We start from the raw sequence: 23,064 nt of genomic DNA on the forward strand, positions 1-23,064 counted from the left end.
AATCTGTCTTTATCCCTCTCGGAGGCTTAATTAGCCTGATAAGGGACCGGGTGTGTATAATCACGACCCGGCCTCGCCCTCCACCCTGTCACAATACTCTCTACATCAGGGGGTCTGTTTTAATAAAAGTTACATTTTTTGAAATTTTAATGTTTGTTACAAAGCAGGAGAGTTTAATTTTTCTAAAACATTACCCGTTTACATGCTAAAAGCTGTAAGTCTCGGGTCTCCTCGATGGTTTGACTTTCAGCACACAACTGAATAACACAGTCTTCATAACTATGATAAATGATTACTGCAAGTGTTAGATAAACATACATGTGCGAAGGGACTTCAACATTTCTAAATTGCACAAATAAAAAATATATATACATATTCATCTCTGGCTTGCTTTTGCTCGCATGTCAATGATGCTGAGATCTACTTTTATATTTAATTTAATCACTGAGAAGGTTTACCTGCAAAATTTGTAGCACCAAACATCACAAACAGCCTCAAGAATGGACACAGAGTAGGCGTATAACACTTTTCCTTGAGCAGAATATTGCACTACAGATCGCATAGTTTGTTCAAAGTGGAAAGCGAGAGATAGAAAAAGCGCACTTGCGTATGGTTGCCAGATTGCACAAAATAAGTATAACATTAGGTGGAATATTTCCAGTTTGCGCAAGTATAAATCTCAAACTGGTGGTGTTGCATCTCTTATCTGGCAACCCTGAGCATGTTAAACGCTTGTGGAGTTGCGTTAGGTCCCAATGCAAGTTAACTGAAATATCCAATAAAAAAATTAAAAAACGCTTTTACGATAAATGAGACGTGGGCCACATTAAACCATATGGAGGGCCTGATCCAGAGGGTCAAATTTATAGTATAGCATATAGAGTGTCAAATTTGAGCACTTTCAACATCTGCAATATGTTTCAAAAGCTTTGATTAAACTAGATAGATAAAGTTTATTGAGACAAACTATAATGTTTCTCAGACAAAACCTTCTCTGAAAGTTTAAAATAGTTTTAAATAAAAGACAATTGGCAGAGGGGCCCTTGCTAGTTATAATCCGCCCCTGATACACACACACACACACACACACACACACACACACACACACACACACACACACACACACACACACACACACACACATGTTGTGTTTCCATGTTTTATGGGGGCTTTCCATAGACATAATGGTTTTTATACTGTACAAACTTTATATTCTATCCCCTAAACCTAACCCTACCCCTAAACCTAACCCTCACAGAAAACGTTCTTCATTTTTACATTTTCAAAAAACATAATTTAGTATGATTTATAAGCTGTTTTCCTCATGGGGACCGACAAAATGTCCCCACAAAATGTCAAAAATTTCAGGTTTTACTATCCTTATGGGGACATTTGGTCCCCACAAAGTGATAAATACACGCTCACACACACACACACACACACACACACACACACACACACACACACACACACACACACACACACACACAAATATTCAGCTGGGTTACGCAAACCTTGCTGATATGCACAGTCAGAGTTTAACAGCTTCAGTGAGAGCTATATTTAACACTGTGTGTGTAGATGTGTCACACTGTTAGATAGTGCCTTTAAATACCCCAGTAAGAAGTGTTGATAAACTGTGTATGTGTCCAGCTGTTCAGCTCAGAGCTAAAATCGTCTGAAAGTGCTGCTAAATTTTACTCTGTTGTTTACTCTGAGGTGTCACATATATATTTTTTTCTAAATGGACAGTGAATTCTCTCAACTTTTCCTGGAGACAGAAAGAGACAACGTGCTGTAACGAGTTCTGTTTATGTGTAATTGTAGAAAGTATTGACCTTTTTTACTGTGTACATAAAAAATAAGTGTTACTATAAATGTACCTTTCAACAAATTATATAATTTATTATATACTGTCCTCATATTCAAACCTAAGTGCTCTATTTTCGTGACCATGCTAGGCACTCTTAAGCGCAACGGCCATGCACCACATCTTATCAAATATTTGTGAGAGCGCTAATTCTAAGCGCAATTTTAATGTCAGCAAAAAGCACAAGTGGGTGGGAGAGTTTGCCCTATCTGTGGGTGTATGCGTGCAAACTGTGGTTGTATTGTTTGTTAATGAAGTGGCAGTTTGCTATTTTCTTGAGAAATAGGTCATTGTGCTAAGGCAATTGAGAACCATATCTAATCTTGGCACAAAATCTAAACTCATTCCCTGCATTTCCATTTCTACACCGTCATATCCTATTCTCATTTCTCCATACTTTTTATCTTTTGTTTTAATGTAGCTACAGATCCCTGAAACTTCAGGATCACAAGTCAGATAAAGAAAGTTTTTGTCTTTTCTAGTTGCTCAAATTGTAGAGCATGGCAAATCCAACACCAAAGTCATGGGTTTGAATCCTAGGGAGCACACATACTGATAAATTATATTGATGTATGCTGAACCTATGCACTTTAAAATGATTTCTATTAAAGTGCCTGCCAATGAATAAATGTAAATGTTTGTTAGCATTCAGTCAAATTGTTGATCCATTCATGTTCATTAGCTAATGGATATAGCCTGAAATTTCATGGTTTATACTTCAAATAAATACCCAGAAGAAAGTTTTATTTCTCAGAGTTTACTATCATAGCTCATGAGACTTAATGGAGTTCTTAATGTTACATTTAAGTATCAGTTCCGTTTTAGATGTGTCTCCTAAAATGCCTTAAAAAGAAACAATTGTTGACATACAGTATAGATTATCAGGGATTTTTAAAATGGCAATTTCCAGGCCTGGGAGATAATAAAGTCTTTGCTATTAACATTTTTATCACCAGCAGGTAGCTAAACAATCTAGATGAACTGATGAAAAAAAGTTATAGTCTCTCCCAGAAGGATTCAGAAGTCTCACCAAGATTTTTTTACACATCCTCTGTAGTGTCAGTGTTACTCTAAAGCAAACCAGGGCAATTTATGGTCCCTTTGAACAAATGTAGTGAGCTCTAGTGCAATATTCTGCTCATGGAAAAGTGTTCTCTTACGAGAGGTTCTCTCGTATTGCGTAAGCTAGCTTACGCTACGGGAAAGATTCATCTTTTCTGAGATATTGAAGCCAAAAAATTATCCTTAATTTTGTATCCATTGTCAACGCAGTGCGGCAGCTGCAGACCTTGAGCGGGCTAGCTAGCGAGCTCATAGGTTGCTCTGCGGCAACTGCTGCAGCCTATAGACGAGCTTGGGCGAACTCGCATCCAATGAGAGGCGTCCGCGCGCTCACTGCATCAAAGCCCACCAAAATGGCCGTGACTAGAGTGCATATAAGCGTAGTTCGTAGGCTGGAACCCTGATTTTCATCTCTTCAGCGAAGCTCTTCGCATCCCTGAACCAGAAGCCGCGTCGCCGTTCGAGGGGCATCAAGCAAGCGTGGACAGCACTCGATGAAGCCGACCGTCTTCGCCACCTTCAGCCGTCCTGCGAGCTACGCCATCCGGCGACGTATCCTTTTTAAAGCAAGCTAGTTCTTAAGAACTTCACAAAAGAGTACAAGCGTCTTTTTAAAGATGCCTCGCTCCACTGCGCCTCATGCCGCGCCCCTCTCAGCACCGGAGACCGCCACATCATCTGCGCTCTCTGCCTGGGACTGGGGCATGCAGAGCTCGCCCTCGCTGAAGGCGGATGCGATCTCTGCGAGGAGCTGCCGATGTCGACCCTGCGGGCTCGACTCGAGCGCTCAGGACCGAAGCCGCCGCGCCGCCTTCTATTCAGCCGCGCAGAAAAAAGCGCTGCTCTCAAAGGCTGCCGGAACCAGTGGTAGAAGCGATTGCCTCGCCGGAGCCCATCCCTCGAGCATCGCCTTCACCCTCCCCTCCCACCCGGGACGCGCAGTTGCCGCCGAGCGGCTGCTCTGCTGCCATCTCGGACGAAGAAGCGTGTTCCATCATGGCTTCGGACAACGAGGAGTGGTCAGGCTCACATGCCTCCTCCTCGGCCCAGGAATCCAGCAGGACCCGCGCCGGAGTCGAAGGGGAACTAACACGCCTCCTCACACAGGCCGTCGACTGCCTCGGGCTCGAGTGGTCACCGCCCCCTGAGCAGGCACCCAACAGACTCGACGGCTGCTTTCTTCAGAGCCGCCGCCGCGCAGCACCCGCTACCCGGGCAGCTCCCTTCCTGCCGGAACTCCACGCCGAGCTTTCCAAATCTTGGAACGCGCCTTTCTCGGCCAGGGTCCGATCCTGCGTCTCCACCTCTCTTGCTTCGGTGGACGGTGCCACCGAGAAGGGCTACGCTTCCATCCCTCCGGTCGAGGATGCGGTAGCAGCACACCTTTGCCCGCCCTCCGCGAGATGGCGGTCTAAACCAGTGCTCCCGTCTAAGGCCTGCAGAACAACTTCCGCCTGTGTTGGCCACGCCTATTCCGCCGCCGGCCAAGCTGCATCTGCTCTGCTCTGGCCGTTTTACAAATCCTCCAAGCGGACCTTCTACGGGAGTGGGATGAGGAAAGCAGGCATCCAGAGGCGGTTGCAGACATAAGAAGTGCGACGGACCTCGCCCTCCGCGCTACCAAAGCTGCAGCCCAAGCTATAGGGAAGTGCATGGCCGCGCTGACTGTGACCGAGAGACATCTGTGGCTAACGCTAGCCGACATGGGAGAAGCAGAGTGCTCTACGTTCCTCAACGCACCGCTCTCTCCATCCGGTCTCTTCGGCTCCGCGGTGAGTGGTATCATTGACTGGTTTTCAGAGGTCCAAAAAGCCACACAAGCCATGAATCTCTTTCTGCCTCGTCGCGCTAACTCCTCTGCAGGACACAGAGTAGGCGTATAACACTTTTCCTTGAGCAGAATATTGCACTACAGATCGCACCGTCAAAGCTTCGCGTATGGTTGCCAGATTGCACAAAATAAGTATAACATTAGGTGGAATATTTCCAGTTTGCGCAAGTATAAATCTCAAACTGGTGGTGTTGCATCTCTTATCTGGCAACCCTGAGCATGTTAAACGCTTGTGGAGTTGCGTTAGGTCCCAATGCAAGTTAACTGAAATATCCAATAAAAAAATTAAAAAACGCTTTTACGATAAATGAGACGTGGGCCACATTAAACCATATGGAGGGCCTGATCCAGAGGGTCAAATTTATAGTATAGCATATAGAGTGTCAAATTTGAGCACTTTCAACATCTGCAATATGTTTCAAAAGCTTTGATTAAACTAGATAGATAAAGTTTGTTGAGACAAACTATAATGTTTCTCAGACAAAACCTTCTCTGAAAGTTTAAAATAGTTTTAAATAAAAGACAATTGGCAGAGGGGCCCTTGCTAGTTATAATCCGCCCCTGATATACACACACACACACACACACACACACACACACACACACACACACACACACACACACACACACACATGTTGTGTTTCCATGTTTTATGGGGGCTTTCCATAGACATAATGGTTTTTATACTGTACAAACTTTATATTCTATCCCCTAAACCTAACCCTACCCCTAAACCTAACCCTCACAGAAAACGTTCTTCATTTTTACATTTTCAAAAAACATAATTTAGTATGATTTATAAGCTGTTTTCCTCATGGGGACCGACAAAATGTCCCCACAAAATGTCAAAAATTTCGGATTTTACTATCCTTATGAGGACATTTGGGGACTCCTCTGCAGGACACAGAGTAGGCATATAACACTTTTCCTTGAGCAGAATATTGCACTACAGATCGCATAGTTTGTTCAAAGTGGAAAGCGAGAGATAGAAAAAGCGCACTTGCGTAACTCCTCTGCAGGCCGCCCACGTGAGCCTCCTGCACGAGCCTCTTCACAGCGCCCAGCTCAGCAAAGCCAGACTTCTCAGCGTCGACAGGGCGGCCGCCCTCGATCGCGCTCAGACAGCCGCCGCAGACCGCCGCCCCACGGGCCTCGGCCTAGAATCGTGCTGAAACCTGAACAACCGAAGTCCTCCTAGCTTTGTTGACAAAACGACGGATCAGTCCCGCCGCGGCCGGACCACCGTCAAAGCTTCGCCCCCTGTCAGTCCCCTTCTCTCAGGCTGCTACAGTGGTAGATTCAGCAGCCAACAAGCCGGTGTTAACACCCGCTTGCCTGCGCTCAAACGCCGTTTTCACAGCGACCCAAAGAAATCTTGTAAAGAGCAAACATGCCCTATGTGTAGAAAATGTGCCCACAACCCAGTGTTCACCCCTACACACAAGCATTACACATCCCGTGTCCCTATCAGAGCACACTCACATAAAGCGGTTACTGAACCGCTCGAGTGTTAGAGTTAATAAACGCGCCCACGAGCCCGTCGCGGCGCTCCCTCCTCTGCCCGCTCTGTCACACGGCCAGCAAACACCTCTCCGCATGTAAGTCCCGTGCCCGTGACTATGCTCGCACATCACTTATCAGATGTGACTCTTTCCCCATTTACCCCAATCGGGAAGCCACTCACATAACAGCCTGTCTCTGCTGTCTGCGAGCAGTCATGCATAAACACACTAAGCGCGCTCACACATTCTGTTCAGCGCGCTGTGTGCGGCAATCAGGGCGATTTGGCCATTCACCCTCTAACATTACGCTTCAAAGCGTGGGAAGATATTCCAGGGATATCCAAATGGGTGTTAAGCACAGTAAAACAGGGCTATTTGCTACAGTTCGATCGCCGTCCTCCTCGCTTCAGAGCGCGGCTCGAAACTACTGTGAACACGGAAGCAGCATGCATGCTTCGTTCAGAAATAGCAAACCTTCTGTGCAAAAGGGCCATAGAGAGAGTGCCGCCGCCTCTGAGCGAAGTCTGGGTTTTACAGCCGTTATTTTCTTGTCCCCAAGAAAGACGGCGGCCTCAGACCAATATTAGATCTCAGGGTTTTGAACAAAGCGCTTGCAAAAAGACCGTTCAAAATGCTTACAACCAGCAAACTCCTCGCGCATGATGCGCCAGGGGACTGGTTTATTTCTCTCGATCTGAAAGATGCATACTTTCAGATTCAGATAAATCCCCGTCACAGGCCATTCTTGAGATTCGCCCGACGGCCAGGTTTATCAATACACCGTCCTTCCGTTCGGCCTGTCCTTAGCACCCGTACTTTCACGAAGTGCATGGACGCGGCACTCGCACCCCTGCGGAGTCAGGGTTTGCGAATTCTGAACTATTTGGACGATTGGCTGATTTTGGCACAATCACATACGGAGCTTCTGTCTCACAGGACAGTTCTCCTCAGTCATCTGAACAGTTTGGGCCTTGCAGTCAATTGGACCAAGAGCTCACTACAGCCCAGTCAGGCAGTTTCCTTCCTTGGAATAGAACTAGACTCAGTGGCAATGACGGCTCGCTTATCTACACAGCGTGCGCGCCGTGTTCAGCGACTAGCTGCGTCCTTTCAGATGAACAGCCTCACGCCTCTGAAAAAATTTCAGAGAGTGCTAGGTTACATGGCCTCAGCCGCAGCAGTACTTCAGCTGGGTTTACTGCGCATGCGCCCGCTTCAGCATTGGCTAAACACCCGCGCGTCTCGCCGGGCTTGGGCCACAGGCCGCCAGCCGATCAGAGTGACTCAGACCTGTATCTCAGCTCTGCAGCCCTGGACAGTGTCCGTCAAAATGGTCTGTGTTTTCAAAATGGTGCACCGACAGAGACCTGGACTCACGGACATGTGGGGTATCGCCGCTGCTCGTGTTTTTACAAGAGCTGCTGGATAAGGGCAGATCCCCATCCACGCTCAAAGTGTACGTGGCGGCCGTCGCGGCGTTCGCTGAACCCCTGCATGGCCAGTCACAGGGTAAAAACGAGCTGGTCATCTGCTTCCTCAGGGGAGCTAGAAGGATGAACCCTCCGCGCCCCACATCGGTTCCTATCTGGGATCTTTCTATAGTTCTCGAAGCTATGAAAGCCCCTCCCTTCGAACCGCTTCAATCCGTGGATGTGAAACACCTCTCACTTAAAACCATTTTTCGAACTGCCCTATCATCAGTTAAACGGGTGGGAGATCTTCACCGCGCTGTCTGTTAGCGCTGCGTGTCTTGAGTTTGGACCAAGTGACTCCAAGGTCATTTTAAAGCCTAGACACGGCTATGTCCCCAAGGTGATCGGTACTCCTTTCAGAGCACAGATCATTTCTTGTTGGCGCTACCAGCATCTGATAGCGAACGCAACACCAATCTCCTTTGCCCAGTCAGAGCACTGAGATTGTATACTGCGTGCTCCGCATCTTTCAGACGCTCTGAGCAGCTTTTCGTTTCGTTTGGAGGGCGCACCAAAGGTCTCGCCGCCTTGAAACAGACACTGTCCAGATGGATAGTGGACGCTATTGCTGCCGCGTACGCGTCAAAAGACCTACCATGCCCGCTAGGCATTAGGGCTCACTCCACTAGAGGCATGGCCTCCTCGTGGGCATGGTCCAGCGGGATTTCCATTCACGACATATGTGTGGCAGCGGGCTGGGCTTCCCCCTCCACCTTTGTCAGATTTTACAATCTGGAAGTACCCGCTCTGCAGGCTAAACTGCTAGCGGTTTAATACGCTACAGCTCCCCTGGTGAGCTGCATTAATGGGACACATTCCACACAGACCGGCACCGCCGCTCTGTCTATGTGCTTATGTACTACACACACACTGGCCCGCACTCTTGCCGGCCAAATATTAATTCCCCACTCACAAGGGCTCCCCCGGGTCCCCCTTAATTCCCTGGGGCTCATGCAGTGTATGTTTGGCGCGCACGCCGTTGACAAAGGGTTCCCGTAGCGTAAGCTAGCTTACGCAATGCGAGAGAACCTCTCGTAAGAGAACGAATCGGTTACTAACGTAACCTCGGTTCTCTCTAGATGAGGGAACGAGTATTGCGTAACTGGCCGTGCTCGCGCCACGAGCGATTTTTCGCTTCATTCAATGAAAACCAGGGTTCCAGCCTACGAACTACGCTTATATGCACTCTAGTCACGCCCATTTTGGCGGGCTTTGATGCAGTGAGCGCGCGGACGCCTCTCATTGGATGCGAGTTCGCCCAAGCTCGTCTATAGGCTGCAGCAGTTGCCGCAGAGCAACCTATGAGCTCGCTAGCTAGCCCGCTCAAGGTCTGCAGCTGCCGCACTGCGTTGACAATGGATACAAAATTAAGGATCATTTTTTGGCTTCAATATCTCAGAAAAGATGAATCTTTCCCGTAGCGTAAGCTAGCTTACGCAATACTCGTTCCCTCATCTAGAGAGAACCGAGGTTACGTTAGTAACGATTCGTTTTACAGCCACTCTATGTCCATTCTTGAGGCTGCTTGTGATGTTTGGTGCTACTAAGTTTGCAGGTAAACCTTCTCAGTGATGAAATTAAATATAAAAGTAGATCACGGCATTATTAACACATGGAGGGGTAATCAAACATCAGTATAAACTTTTATATAAAATTGAGTACACAACTATATCTGGGCTTAAAAGATACAAAAACCAAATCGATGCGGAACATTGTATCTCAAAAGGAATATATTGTGGCCCCCTGTGCACTACTTAAAACCCAAAATAGTTGCCCACCCCTGCTCTAAAGGGTCTGCACACCTTTTATTAGCCAAAATCACATTTTACCCATTTATTTCTTCCAAAACAATAATTATTTTTCCTAAATTATCTTTAATCTGTTTGAGACATTTTAATTGTAAATGCTTACTTATAAATGCGATGACTCCCCTGCTCTTACTCGAACCAGCACTAAAACACACATGCCCACACCAGGCTCTGCCAAGTTTTCAGCTTTCTGTGAAGAAAGGTGCGTTTCTTGAAGGAACACTATATAAATTTTACGCTTAAGAAAAGATACAACCTTCATTCTTTATATAGGGTGCCCCAGTCCATTAACATTTTACCTTTATTAAAGTGTGACATATGGATATGCAAAGAAAAATTGTGTACCCAAGGCTAAATTATATAGACCACTATCCAACATTGATGTAACCATAACATCCTTAAAAACCCACAGAACAGAAGAAAATTATCTTCAACCTTGCGCATAAATATGTTAAATAAAATGAAAAATAAAAATTAAATAGGCCCCAGTAAACAATAACATCGAACCCACATTGTGAGCATATGAGCTCAACAGCAAGTTAACGAAGGGAGAATAAAAGAAAGAAAAGAAATAGAGAGTCAGGCAAGAGCCAGTGGGCAGACAGCAGAACAACAAACCCTCTCAGACTGAGTCAGCAAAATGCACGATGTGTAGTCTGTATTGTTGATCGATTGCAGGCAAAATTACCCACTCACTCCATTGATTTAATGTAGGCCATAGCTTGACGTGGGCATGTAAAAATCTTGCGTCCATCGTTGGCATCAATTCTCAGCTTAGCAGGCTACAGCAATGTGAAGCTTACCTTCTGATGGTCCAATAATTTCTTACACTCCTTGAATTCATCCCGTTTCTTTTGTGTACATCTAGCAAAGTCCAGAAAAGCCATGATGTTGTGGTCCTCCCCCACAACTTGCCTTTCTTCCTCGCATCTCATAGAACAAAGTCTCTGTCAGCTGACCGCAAGAATCTCCCACCCCAGGAAGCTGACCAAAAACTCTTAGCATGCGCGCAATTTCGAGCTAACAACCCGCATTTTCTATCAAATTCGGAACAAACCCATTAAAAAACCTTACCATATCTTAACATTCCTTTCCCTCTGGGATTCTAACGAAATGCACATTATTATGTCTGCTCCGATTATTCATATCTTCTAGTTTATCCACACCCATTCCACATCAGCTTTGGTGGATGTGATTTGGTGGATGTGATTTGGTGGATGTGACCATTCTTGTGATCAAGGTGAAAAGTTTCGCCTCCATAGATGTGGTCGCTCAACATATTTCTGCAAGGCCATCCATGTCTGTCAAGATTTTTGTTAGTGCTGCATAAATGTTCGAGATATCCCGACCTACATCAGGAGGCTCACTGTCATTATCAACTGGACCCCTGCCATCTTGATCCTGCAAGTGGTTTGCTGTGTGAGAACGTACACTGGCAGCCAAAAATTTGGAATAATGTACAGATTTTGCTGTTACGGAAGGAAATTGGTACTTTTATTCACCAAAGTGGCATTTAACTGATCACAAAATATAGCCAGGACATTACTGATGTAAAAAACAGCACCATTACTGTTTGAAAAAAGTAATTTTTTTATAAAATCTAGACAGGCCCCATTTCTAGCAGCCATCACTCCAACACCTTATCCTTGAGTAATCATGCTAATTTGCGAATTTGGTACTAGAAAATCACTTAAAATCATTATATCAGACACAGTTGAAAGCTAATTGGTTCGTTAAATGAAGCTTAACATTGTCTTTGTGTTTATTTTTTAGTTGCCATAGTATGCATGTATTAAGGTCAATTTTGGTTAAAAATGGCAAAAAAAGAAACAGCTTTCTCTAGAAACTCATCAGTCAATGCTATACAATGCTTGAAATTTCCAAAACAACTGAAAATTTTATACAAAGGTGTACACTACAGTCTTCAAAGACAAAGGACAACTGGCTCTAACAAGGACATAAAGAGATGCGGAAGGCCAGATGTACAACTAAACAAGAGGATAAGTACATCAGAGACTCTAGTTTGAGAACTAGATGCCTCACATGTCCTCAGCTGACAGCTTCATTGAATTCTACCCGCTCAACACCAGTTTCATGTACAACAGTAAAGAGAAGACTCAGGGGTGCAGTTCTTATGGGAAGAATTGCAAAGAAAAAGGTTAAAGTGGGCAAAGAAACACAGACATTAGACAACAGATAATTGGAAAAGAGTGTTATAGATATTAAGCCCATTGAGCTTTTGTGGGATCAGCTAGACTGTAAGGTGCATGAGAAGTGCCCGACAAGACAAAATGCCACATCTATGTCAAGTGCTACAGGTGATTGTTGCACGTGGAGGTTTCTTTCGAATGATTTTGACACTTTGAAGTAGTTTAAGAAGTTCTGAATACTTTTTTCAAATTGTAATAATCATTTTTCACATTATTAATGTCCTGACTATACAATGCGATCAGTTGAATGTCAGTTGAATGGTGAATAAATGTACCAATTTCTTCCAAACAGTATTCCAAACTTTTGTCTGTCAGTGTAAGTGCTTTATATTGTCACCACGGGCTGACGATTTCAACCATCCAAAAATAAATTAAAAAAATGTCGACATCCTGCACTCCCAGCAAAGTTTAACAAACAAAACTATTACGGTTCTCACTGGATAATATAGCTTAAAAGGATTATTGTAGCAAAGTTTAAGCAGAGCTCACCCTCAAGCAATAAACCCTCGCATAGTGTCACGTGACCCCCGAAAATAATAAAGTCATAAAAGGTCATGAAAATTTCTATAGTGAATATGATTTTTGTTGTTGTGGCCATGCAGATCTTAAATAATTAATTGCCCAGGAAAAATCCTTATCCAGGATGCATGAACAACTCGAAAAGCCATAAAAATGTATTGGTCAAAAGGTGTGGGAACCCTGTCAGGAGAACTATTTGCTCTAAATTTAATCTCATTGCTGTATTTAGGCAAATTAATTGAAACATTAAAGAGATCTCATTTGTGCTTTTTCTTTCCCACGGGTGAATAGTAATTTATTACAGCATGCAGAGGTGGATTTGGGGTAAATGCTTGAGCTGACCATGTGATAAAAGTTGTTTTCACACAGAACCTCTCTCTCTCTTTGCAGTAGTTAGCTTCAAACTCATCTGGTACGAGCACAGACTCTCAAGAAAAGGAAAATGCCGGTTGCATCTGCCAGCTCTGACTCAGGTAAGAAGTGTTGTCTTAATGATTTACTGAACATATTTTAGAGTCTGTTATCAGTCCACAAATTTGTCAGTCCACTAAATGCTGCTGTGAAATTATGAGGAGGGAAAATCAGAAGTCAATGATATCTAGAACCAGTCAGTCAGCATTTTGTAGAGAAACTCCACAACAAACAGGGATTAAATGTTTGTGATTTGCTGATCGTCCACACACTCCATCACGTGTCATACTGCATCTCCTTGACAGATACTTGAGTCAATATCATTGGATTACTATGGACATTGCTGGTCTACAATTTAGCTGTAACGTGTAGAAAAAAAGCATTCTTTTTCATTCCCTTCTGTGCAAATCAGTGCAATAAACAAGTGCGAGCCATTCTGTCATGTTTGTTGACATGTAATCATGAACAAACACTCCCCGATACTGTGAGTTTTGGAATAAATTGATCGTCATTTAAACTTGTTTTGGGCGATCCGTTTGAAGACAGCTGTAACAGGGTCAGCTCATTCAGAGGTGGTTAAAAGTGGTTTAAAATGCATTTAGTGCTTTTGTTTTCTGATTTGCACTTTATTATCATTCAGTAATATAAAGACGTAATGATTGATTTGTGTGGTCATGACATGCAATCAGAGACTTCTTGTCCCTTTCTCCCCTTGAAATGGGAGAAAGGGACAACCAGTTGTAACTGTGATGTGTCTTGTTATCCACTTGTGATCAGATAACCCAAAATGCATCTTCATGATTTGTACACTGGGATTCATTCGGGGATGAATAGTCATGTAGTTGATACACCTAGTCTGCGATCAGTCGTGTAGTGTGCGCACCACCACAACGAAAACAAAAGTCTGTGAGTAGAGGGTGCTGACTGCAAGTCATGTAGTGTGTGCTTGGCTTTAGACTCATTGGATCAAGTCCATTTTTTTCCTGTGTGTTCAGATTGCAAGAGAAAGAAATATCATCAAGCCTTGGATCGCTCCAATGAAGGAAACTATTTAATAAAACAAAAAAACAGAAGTCAAATCATTCATAAATGTTCAAAGAGTAACAGTGGTTTAATTTTTACATATTGAGTTATTTTTTTTTGGGTGCTTTCTCTGCAAATATTGATATGTGATTAATATCATGGCACTATAGTTGAAGGTGAAGTGTGTAATTTCTGTACCACTAGTGGCACTTAATGGAATTGGGAGAAATAACAATATTGGCTCAGCCAATGGCATGAGTTTATATTGGGACTACCTGTTTGGTCATGTACAATGTCAAACAGGGGAGTTTTTAAATATTTTTGCAGTTCTCTTTGATTTCTCTAGTGGTGCAAAAATTGCACATTTTACCTTTAATAATTGTGTGTGTTTGTGTGTGTGTTCAGTTGCTCAAAGTATTCCATTAGGTCAAAGGGCAAAAAGTCTGACATTTTAATAAGTTCATTCAAATAAAAAAGCAATTTACTTAAGTCATTTACACTGTATATATTTAGAAGAGTCATCATTTACTTGAATAAGCATCGCACCTTGAACTTTATGTTCGTTCTTATGTAGTGTGCAGAATCTTGGCTCAGAGCCAATACTTCCAGATCTGTGGTTGCACTGAATGAATTTTTACATTTTGGTGAAGTTGCCATTTGAGTGGGTAACAAGCAATGCAACCTTGGACTCATTACTGTTAAACAATAAATTGTGACCCAAATGTACAAGCCTTCCCTCTAAAGCCACAGAGTTTAGAATTGTTTCACTCTCACATCAACCAGTTTCTCAGAGTGGAAAATAAGTGGAAAATAAGACCTGTTGTTTCACAGTATTAAAGAACAGCTGCCTGTCACTACTATGTGAGGAAGAGAATTGAGGCTTAGGAAGCTTAACAGGATGGGTTGTTGGAGACAGAGTAAAATATTTAAACCTGAGCTGTGAGTCATAATTTTGGGACACCATTGATATGGGACAAAATGCAACAGGGACAGATGGGACAAATGCTTTAGCAGGACAACATGAGGGGAATATTAAGCATCACTGGCTATGAGTAAGTATTCATACATTTTTATTTTATTTATTTATCCTTTATATAACCAGGAAGTTCTCATTGAAATACGAGATCTCTTCTTCCTGGGAGTCCTGGTCAAGGATTTTGTACACCACATTGTGCATGCTTTGCAAGTGCACTTTCAACTTTGTTGAAACATGTTGATTTATGAAACAACAAGGCAATTAAATTTACCAGTCAGTGCACAATACATTAGAACCCCCAAACACAGCTGGAACGTGTCCATAGAAAATGTGGTGCTCGTCAGGAATAATTGGATGTAGGCTCTGTTATATTATAGAGAATTTAATAATGATTAATCATATTGATCTACTAACTTTGCACCGACAATAAACGTGGTTCTCAGAGGCCATAGCGCAATTACCTATTTATTAGAAAAATATACAGTTTGCATCACCTCATTAACATACAATTCACCCACAGTTTGCATGCATATGCCCACAGATAGCGCAAGACTCCAACCCAAGCACACTAGCATTTTGCACTTGCATGAAAATTGCACTTAGAATCAGAGCTCTCACAAAAATTGGATAAGACGTAGCACAAGGTCGTTGCGTGTCCCTGTGCATTTTGCAGTCACAAAAATACACCATGATCTTTTAGCCAATCAACATAAGTATTCTCTCTTTGTCTAACATGTAAATTGCCTCACTTGTTTGCAGGTAAAGCGGTTTCTCTGCAGTGTGCTATAAGAGTATTTTTCTCTCAAACCCTCCTCCTCTCCGGCAGCACTTGTCTAGATCTACTCAAGGGGATTTTATGTACAGTATGTCTAAATGTGCAGCAGCATTATGACTTACATGCTCAATACAGCATGTGTGTATGTTCTTAAGTCTTCATACTTGCACTGCAGCAGCAGTATAATCAGAACTAGTCTACCAAGACCAACCTACCAACTTGTCATATCCACGTATACTGACACACCTTAAATTTATTCAGAGAATTGTCATGACTGAACTTAAATTCATTATTCACCCCAAATCCTGAACTCTCCTCTTATCATAACTTACAGTCTAGCATTAGTAGTTGACATTAGTTTGTGACTACTTTCTCTGATGAATGCGACTCCCATAAGTTTCAAGTTATTTGGCTAAGAATGTATATGTTAAGTAAATAAATTTGATTGCAGTGAATTAAGTCATAGAGAAAAGTCATTTGTTTGTTCACTTTATTTATCTATGCCTTCTTTTCAGAAGAACAGCAATTCAATAATCTCTACAAATGTTTTGGTCAGAAATCAATACATACATGTTGGAGTTAATTTTGATATAGAACATATTGTTGTCACAGCTGTAATGATAGTAAAATAATATAGAATAAAAGTCTGTGTACACTTAATTTGGATTGACTAGTTGGCCGCTGTTTGTGGAATTTCCCCTTTATCCTTCATTTCCTCTGAGACATTTTGTCTTCCTGGTCTCTCTCTTTCTCTGTCTCCTCTCGTTAGGTCTCTCTGCATCCAGATTTCAGCTGTGTTTAGCTCTTCTCAGTGGGGCTGTAAGGCATTGAGGCAGACACAAGCTTCAGCAGCTGAGAGGGAGTAATTGAGAGGAGAGAGACATTTCTCTGGGAACCTGTGTATCTGGAATATATTCTGCTACAGTTAGAATTTTAGGAGACAGAATGCTCAAATGCCCAGTGGTTTCAAACTGAGTTTGTGAAATTACAGGAAGAGAGGTGACAGAAAAGGAAAGAAGGAAATCTGAGGTGTTACAAGACAGGAAGGGAACGGTGCAAGGAATAAAAGAGTTAGGTACAAATTAGTAAAACAGAATGTGTGTGGGGTGTGGGGCTTTCTGGTAACTGAAGCTGACGTCAAAGAGGTGAAAAAAGTGAAGGAACGGAAAAGAGGGAAGCAGCGCAAGTGAAGTGAGTGTGAAAGTGAGAGACAGGTTTAAGAGAAAGAGATGGATTGTACTATGGCTGGGAGTCTCTATAACAGATTCTCTCTGGAGGAGACTGGATCAATCAGATCTCCAGAAGGTTCGGGAGGTAAGAAACAGAGACACAAGATAAAGACATTGAATATCTATATCTTTAAATGAATGAAATAGGGACTTCAGATCTTAGTAATAGTATTTAATTGATCATCTAGTATTTATTGTGGTTTTGCAATTGTGATCACAATCAATGATTGAGTTATAGCCTCATACTATTTAATAATATGATTTATGGTGCTTAACATCTTTGTGGTGTTTGCCTGACACAATCCTATGGTGTTGAGGTTGATTTGCCAGTGTGTTGCCATGCAGTTGCCTAGGAGTTCAGGGTGGTTGTTAAATAATAGGTTTTTGGCTGCAAGGGTGTTCTGTATGGTTGTTAGGGTGTTACTAGGTGGTTGAAAGGGTGTTGTGGGTGGTGGCTTGTATTGTCTGCCAGCTTAATATGCAGAGACCACTATAAATAAACCTTGGTTAATTTTCTCGAAAAACTGTAATCTGTGCCTCTGTGGTGCTATACAAACTCCTCTGTTTGTTTTAGCGACCACACCTTCCCCCAGCTTGACACAGCAACATTGATTTTGGGGGCTATCTGTTTGCTTGAACAGCAGCAGATGGGGGTGTTTTCTGAAGGCTGTTTGAAAACAATATTTATTTTTGTTTGTTTATTTTATGTTGTTTATTTTTCAACTCAGTGGCGCTAGTGGCGTGGAAACAACACACTTCAGCTTTAAGTCTTGTTGCTTAAAGTCATAGTACACCTTTTCTCAACAAGCTGCGTGATTTGATGTACTTTTCATGTCTGTAACACAAACGGTGCGGGACAAGTTACTTGCCACAGTTGAATTCCTAAAGTTTGGGTATTGGTCAACGTCCCAACAATAAGTATGAGCAATAGCCTTAACAAACATTTAACTTTTTACACATTAGGTAAAACTTTTAATGCTTCTTAATGTATAATGACATACAATGTAGTATTTACATTTACACAGTGTATGATAGATGAAAGGGCCTACAATATAAACATTGTATCAGCCTCCTTATTTGTGAAAAAAGTATCTGTATCACCAGCCATAAGACTGGGTCATGCTCAAGCCTTGCAATTCACTACAGCCAAGTATCCCATTGATACAGTTTGTCTAAAAGACGTTTCTCTGCCTGCTGGGTCTAGGGTTTCAACCCAGGAAAACCTATTTTTAGGGACACTACCCAAATCTATTGTTCTAGCTATGGAAGATAACCACGCCTTTCACAGTAGCCTATAATAAAAACCCATTCACCTTCAAAAATTATGATTTGTGTTCCCAGCTGTCTATGTGGATGATCAACATCATCCAACAAAACCTCTGCAACTCAAATATGGAACCGTCAAAGCAGTGCAGGAATTTTATCAATATGCTATCAATATCCTATCTTCTGAAAGGTATCTTAAAAACGAAGCTCTGTCCATTGATAGGGAACATTTTCTGTGCGGATACACACCTGGAGGTCCCCGACACTGCACATTTTGTATATCTCCCTTATCTGACACACCAAATTCAGGTCGTAGAGTTTCTACTAACGAGCTAATGAGTTAAATCGGGTGTGTTTGATTTGGGAGATATCCAAAATGTGTAGCCTCTAGTAACAGGGTTGAGAACCGCTGCTCTATGCCTTTAACCTAACACCTAATGAGGAGAGCGGTCAGCCCAGTTATTTAGGTTACTGTATGCACTGTAAATAGTTTAATCTAAATAAAAACAGTCTATTTTACCTAATATTTGTGTTTGTCTTTAATGCTCATTAACAGCTGGATGGAAGACATGATTTGATGAGCTACTCAGGCATAGATGTTAATGTGTTGATGCTACATCTGGTCCATATGCATTTACAGCACCATCTTGGAATGGTCAACAAGGAGACTTGTCAGTGGAGGAGACACCTCAGGGTAATACCTGAACTAGTTTGAAAGAAAACATCATTTATTGACTGTTTGGGTGTTGATCTTTAAAATGTTTGCCATGTATTCATTTGTACAGAAAAAAACAAAATGTTAGAATTCACAACATTTTTGCAACAGGCAGGATTTATTTATGGCACTACGCACTTATTTTTATAGTCTCTGCCAACTGTTACGGACTGTCTTGAAACTGCACTGTAACATTTTGATATCTCTGTTTAATACAAGCTCAGTTTATGGTTTATGACAGATTTAGAGCTCACTTGACCAGGGATATTGGTTTCTCTTGGGCACGGGTCAATGCTGTTGGCTGGGCTACTCCAAACACCTTTGCCAGGTTCTATAACTTGTATGTTTCCTTGCTCTCTTCCCAGGTCCTTGCTGTGAAGGAAGATTGAATTTTCAATGCCCTTGTTGCATCGTGTATGTTAACTTTTTAGTTTCACGTCTGGTAAAGAAAGACTATTTTATCTTTACAACCCTGCTGGCTAGTAATATTGTTTGCTGTGTAGATCGCTGACCATCCATATTGGTTCCACGTTGCCTTGTGGTTGGTTTCATGCATGCATGAACAACATGCTTTGCTACTAGTAATTAATAAGATTACTTTTCTGTAAAACCATGTGGTTTCTTTTGGCCCCTGCCTTCCTCTTGTCAGATGAAGGTGGGGAATATGTCTGTGTTGTAGTATTACCCATATAGCTAGTGAAAGCAAGTTGTGCACAGAATCAGTAGCACAGCGCAATGGTTTTGAAATCCCATAACGTTAACAACTGATACAGCCGATGACCTATGTATAAGGGAACTGTATGGTTATGGTTACGACTGTGATCTTGTTTCCCTGAATAGAGGGAATGAGATTCTGCATATGCTTGCCGTACTACCGATTTCACGCTGTAAAGGGATCAAGAGATGCACTCTCCACCCTTCATGTGAAAATCCTGGCCCTTCAGTCAAAAGAAATCCTTCTGTCAAGCGCCATCTGCCAATAGATTGGTGTGATTTTAAAAGGCTTCAGAGATCACCACTCCTGGGAGGAGTTATTCTATAGCAACATCAAATGATACAGTGTCTCATTCCCCCCTTTTAGCGAACCAAGATTACAGTTGTAACCATACTGTTCCTTCCATTTTTGGAGCAAACAAAATGTAATCCAAAAATAAGGTTAGTATAACAGGGGAAGACTCATATATATTTATGTGGAAATCACTAACTGATTGGTCAGTGAGAGTTATTTTGATCACCTGCTATCCAACATTTCAGTAATAAGTTTGTGGCCTTTAAGTTACACACCTGTGCTTTCTAAAGTCTTATTTTAGACCTATTTTAATAATTTATTTTGGCATTAGTACATCACAATGTAACAGCCAATTATACAATTTTGGAAACAACATGCTTTCTTTATAATATCACACTAAATATTTTTCACACACATTATAGAGCTGCCTTTATATTTTAGGTAAGGGAGGGACCCTTAAATTTAACCTATCATTACTCCCTGTAAAGATGCTGGCAGGGATGTGGACTTGAGTCGCATGACTTGGACTTGACAAATTTGATGACTTGTGACTCGACTCGAAGTAAGCAAAGAAGACTTGCAACTCGTCTTATACTTTAACAATGACTTGCGACTTGACTAGGATTCGAGCCCTCTGAGTTGGAAAGACTTGATACCTTCTAAAACCAAATATAAGAGTTGTACATTTAAAAATGTGCAGCAAATCAATGAGTCATTTCCCCAATAAACTATTCATTTGATTTTCAGACAACCAACCAATCAATTTCCACGAGAGTAGAACCAAGTTTAAAGATCGCGCATTTAGGGACGACACAGCCAAAATGATACAAAAGGTTATATCAATTGAATAGAAAGAATACAATAATATCGAAATCCACAAAAGGATTGCAACATGTAGAACCTGTGGTTAAAAAATTACAGTTGCTTTATCAACAATGTACAATATTGTGAGGCATCCGAAAACACACAGAGGTATTTTGAGATTGTTATCTGTTACACATGAGTACCATTTAACTTATCATGTTAGCAGTGTTAGCTAGCTAGCTACTAGGGATGGGACAATATACAGAATTTTGATATATTGCGATCCAAAAACAATGTAATATCGAGGCTTGATATGGTTCGTCATTTTGTTTTTTGAAATTTGCAACAAACGTCAAACATCATAATCTTTCTATTGCTTGATTTTACCCCTACTGTGCTTTTTTCTACACAGTTTACAGGGTTCACACAAGGTCCTCGAAGTGCTTAAAGTTAGCTTTTAGAAATGTTAGTACTCAAAAACATGGAAAATGTATTTTTTTTGTTGAAAGGTGCTTGAGATTAAAACAGAACATTTCTCCATTGTAATGTGTCCATCAAAGATGAGATCCCGCACTCCACTTTTGTATAATGTGTCTTTTAATATCCATTATGTTCTTTACAGTCAGATAAAAAAGTAAAAAATATTAATTTTAATCACATATAGCATGGATGAGCTAAAAAAGAGAGACTTTTCTCTCTTAACCGGGACACCTGTGAAAGTCTTTGAGATGCTCATTGCTCTCTTAAAGTGACTGTGCCATTTTTGCACTTGTTATAGGAATGTTCCGGGTTCAATACAAGTTAAGCTCAATTGACAGTATTTGTAGTATAAAGTTGATTACCACAAAAGTGTATTTGGACTTTTCTGGCAGCTATCGCCAGATAGCCAGATGTTTGCATTAACTGTATGTTATTAACATTCAATTCATATTTAATCATGACAAACTATACATCATAAGAAAGGTCTGATACATCAGCTTTGAAATTTAGCCATTGTTTCACTTTAGAAATTTTACTGCCGGAGTAATTTCTTAATTTATGTCAACATATCAAAACATCAAAGTGAGAGTTATGAAAATGAAACTGCTATAAAGACACACATTCCTATTCAATGATGTAAACTCCCTTTGAGTTGTTCCTAGCAGGCTTCATTGAACAACATCCAATAGAACATTTAGTCCAGAAGTGTGCACATTTACAGAAATATTGATGGATTTATTCATGTTCATTTTCCACTAAATTATGGATGTGATGTGCTGACACGCTGTAATATTCTCCAGAATATTAGCTATATTAGATATTAGAAGCTAGAAGGTTCACACCTTCGTATATCATTCTAAATATGGCCAAGAGAATAAGGAAGTTATGACATCATGCCTACCTCAGTGCCCATATCACAGGGACTTCCCCATACCATACCATACCATACCAAAGTTGGATAAATTATATATCAAGCATAAAACTAATGAATTGAATAAATAGATGATTTCAAAAAATATATGGTTGTTTATTATTTCCATGCAGTCTCTGGTATTTGTATATGATTATTGACAGTTCTGTAGCTGTCATTGCAAAAGAGCTGTACACCTGCTATCAGCTGCGCCTGCCAACAATCTGCTTTCTGCCTCATTATATGATTGGAATCCGCATGAGATCATTAAAAGCCACTGCTATTTTGAAATAGAACATAATCAGACTTGTGGCATTAGTTCTATCAGGAAGACTCACAGACTTGAAGTGAAATTCAAGATGACATTTATTTGATGAATATAACAGAAATGTAATGTCTCTCTTTGGCGTAAGCTCGAAGACATTGTACTGGAAACCATCATATCCTGCCGGAGATAGGAGGTAGGGGCGAGAAGCCTACCCCCGTGCAGGATGGGACTCAACCGGTGGTGATGTGGGGTGGTGGAGGTTGCTGTGTTAGCACACTGAAACAGCAATGTGATAGATTGTGAGCAGACTTATAAAGCAATGGCTTACATGTGATTGGCTTGGAGTTACCAAGCTAATGGTGCGATGATGTACAGCTGCTAGTCTTCCCGCTAGAACTACGTTGTGCTTACATTTCTATTGTGTTTCTATGTATCAACAAGGTCAGTGTCATTTATTATTTCATAAAAGTAAGTTATGTACAAAAATGTCTGATCACTTTACAATTAATGGGAGCTTTTCTAACCATTTTTCTTCATGACTTTTATTAATTCAGATGTTTTAACAACAATCTTCCAAGTGTCTCATTTCAAAAGAGACCATAATTATGCCTGTAATAAAATGTGGGGATAAAATACAGCCATTGGAGTTTGAGTTTGTCCTTTTTAGGCTTGTGCTCAAAAAGGGGGAAGTCGGAAACAGTTAAAAAAAATGCACAAATCTGGGTTACAGTGAGGCACTGACAATGGAAGTGAATTGGGGCCCATTTTGAATGTTAAAATACTCACTGTTTCAAAAGTTTAGCCACAAGACATAAACAATATGTTTTAACATGATTTTAGTGTGATACAATCACTTACTAATCTTTTCTGTTTAAAGTTATAGCCAATTTTACAAATTCGTTGCCATGATTATATAATGCCAAC

The 23,064-nt window shown here is 41.5% G+C and overlaps 1 protein-coding gene across 4 annotated transcripts in view; it reads left to right on the top strand.

The window, feature by feature from the left end:
* The window catches only part of mpp2b (MAGUK p55 scaffold protein 2b), a 119,322-nt gene that overhangs the window by 17,480 nt on the left and 78,778 nt on the right, over positions 1-23,064 (top strand). Inside the window, exon 2 of one of the 4 annotated variants that reach the window (XM_052112436.1) lies at positions 12,665-12,747. In XM_052112436.1, the coding sequence (XP_051968396.1) occupies positions 12,717-12,747 (31 nt within the window). In that variant the 5' untranslated portion in view covers positions 12,665-12,716. Of the gene's footprint in view, positions 1-12,664; positions 12,748-16,661; positions 16,774-23,064 lie in introns of those variants that run through there. The other 3 variants (XM_052112437.1, XM_052112434.1, XM_052112435.1) reach the window with 3 other exon arrangements.

The sequence above is a fragment of the Xyrauchen texanus genome, chromosome 40 (genome assembly GCF_025860055.1).
Source record: "Xyrauchen texanus isolate HMW12.3.18 chromosome 40, RBS_HiC_50CHRs, whole genome shotgun sequence".
Classification (NCBI taxonomy): domain Eukaryota; kingdom Metazoa; phylum Chordata; class Actinopteri; order Cypriniformes; family Catostomidae; genus Xyrauchen; species Xyrauchen texanus.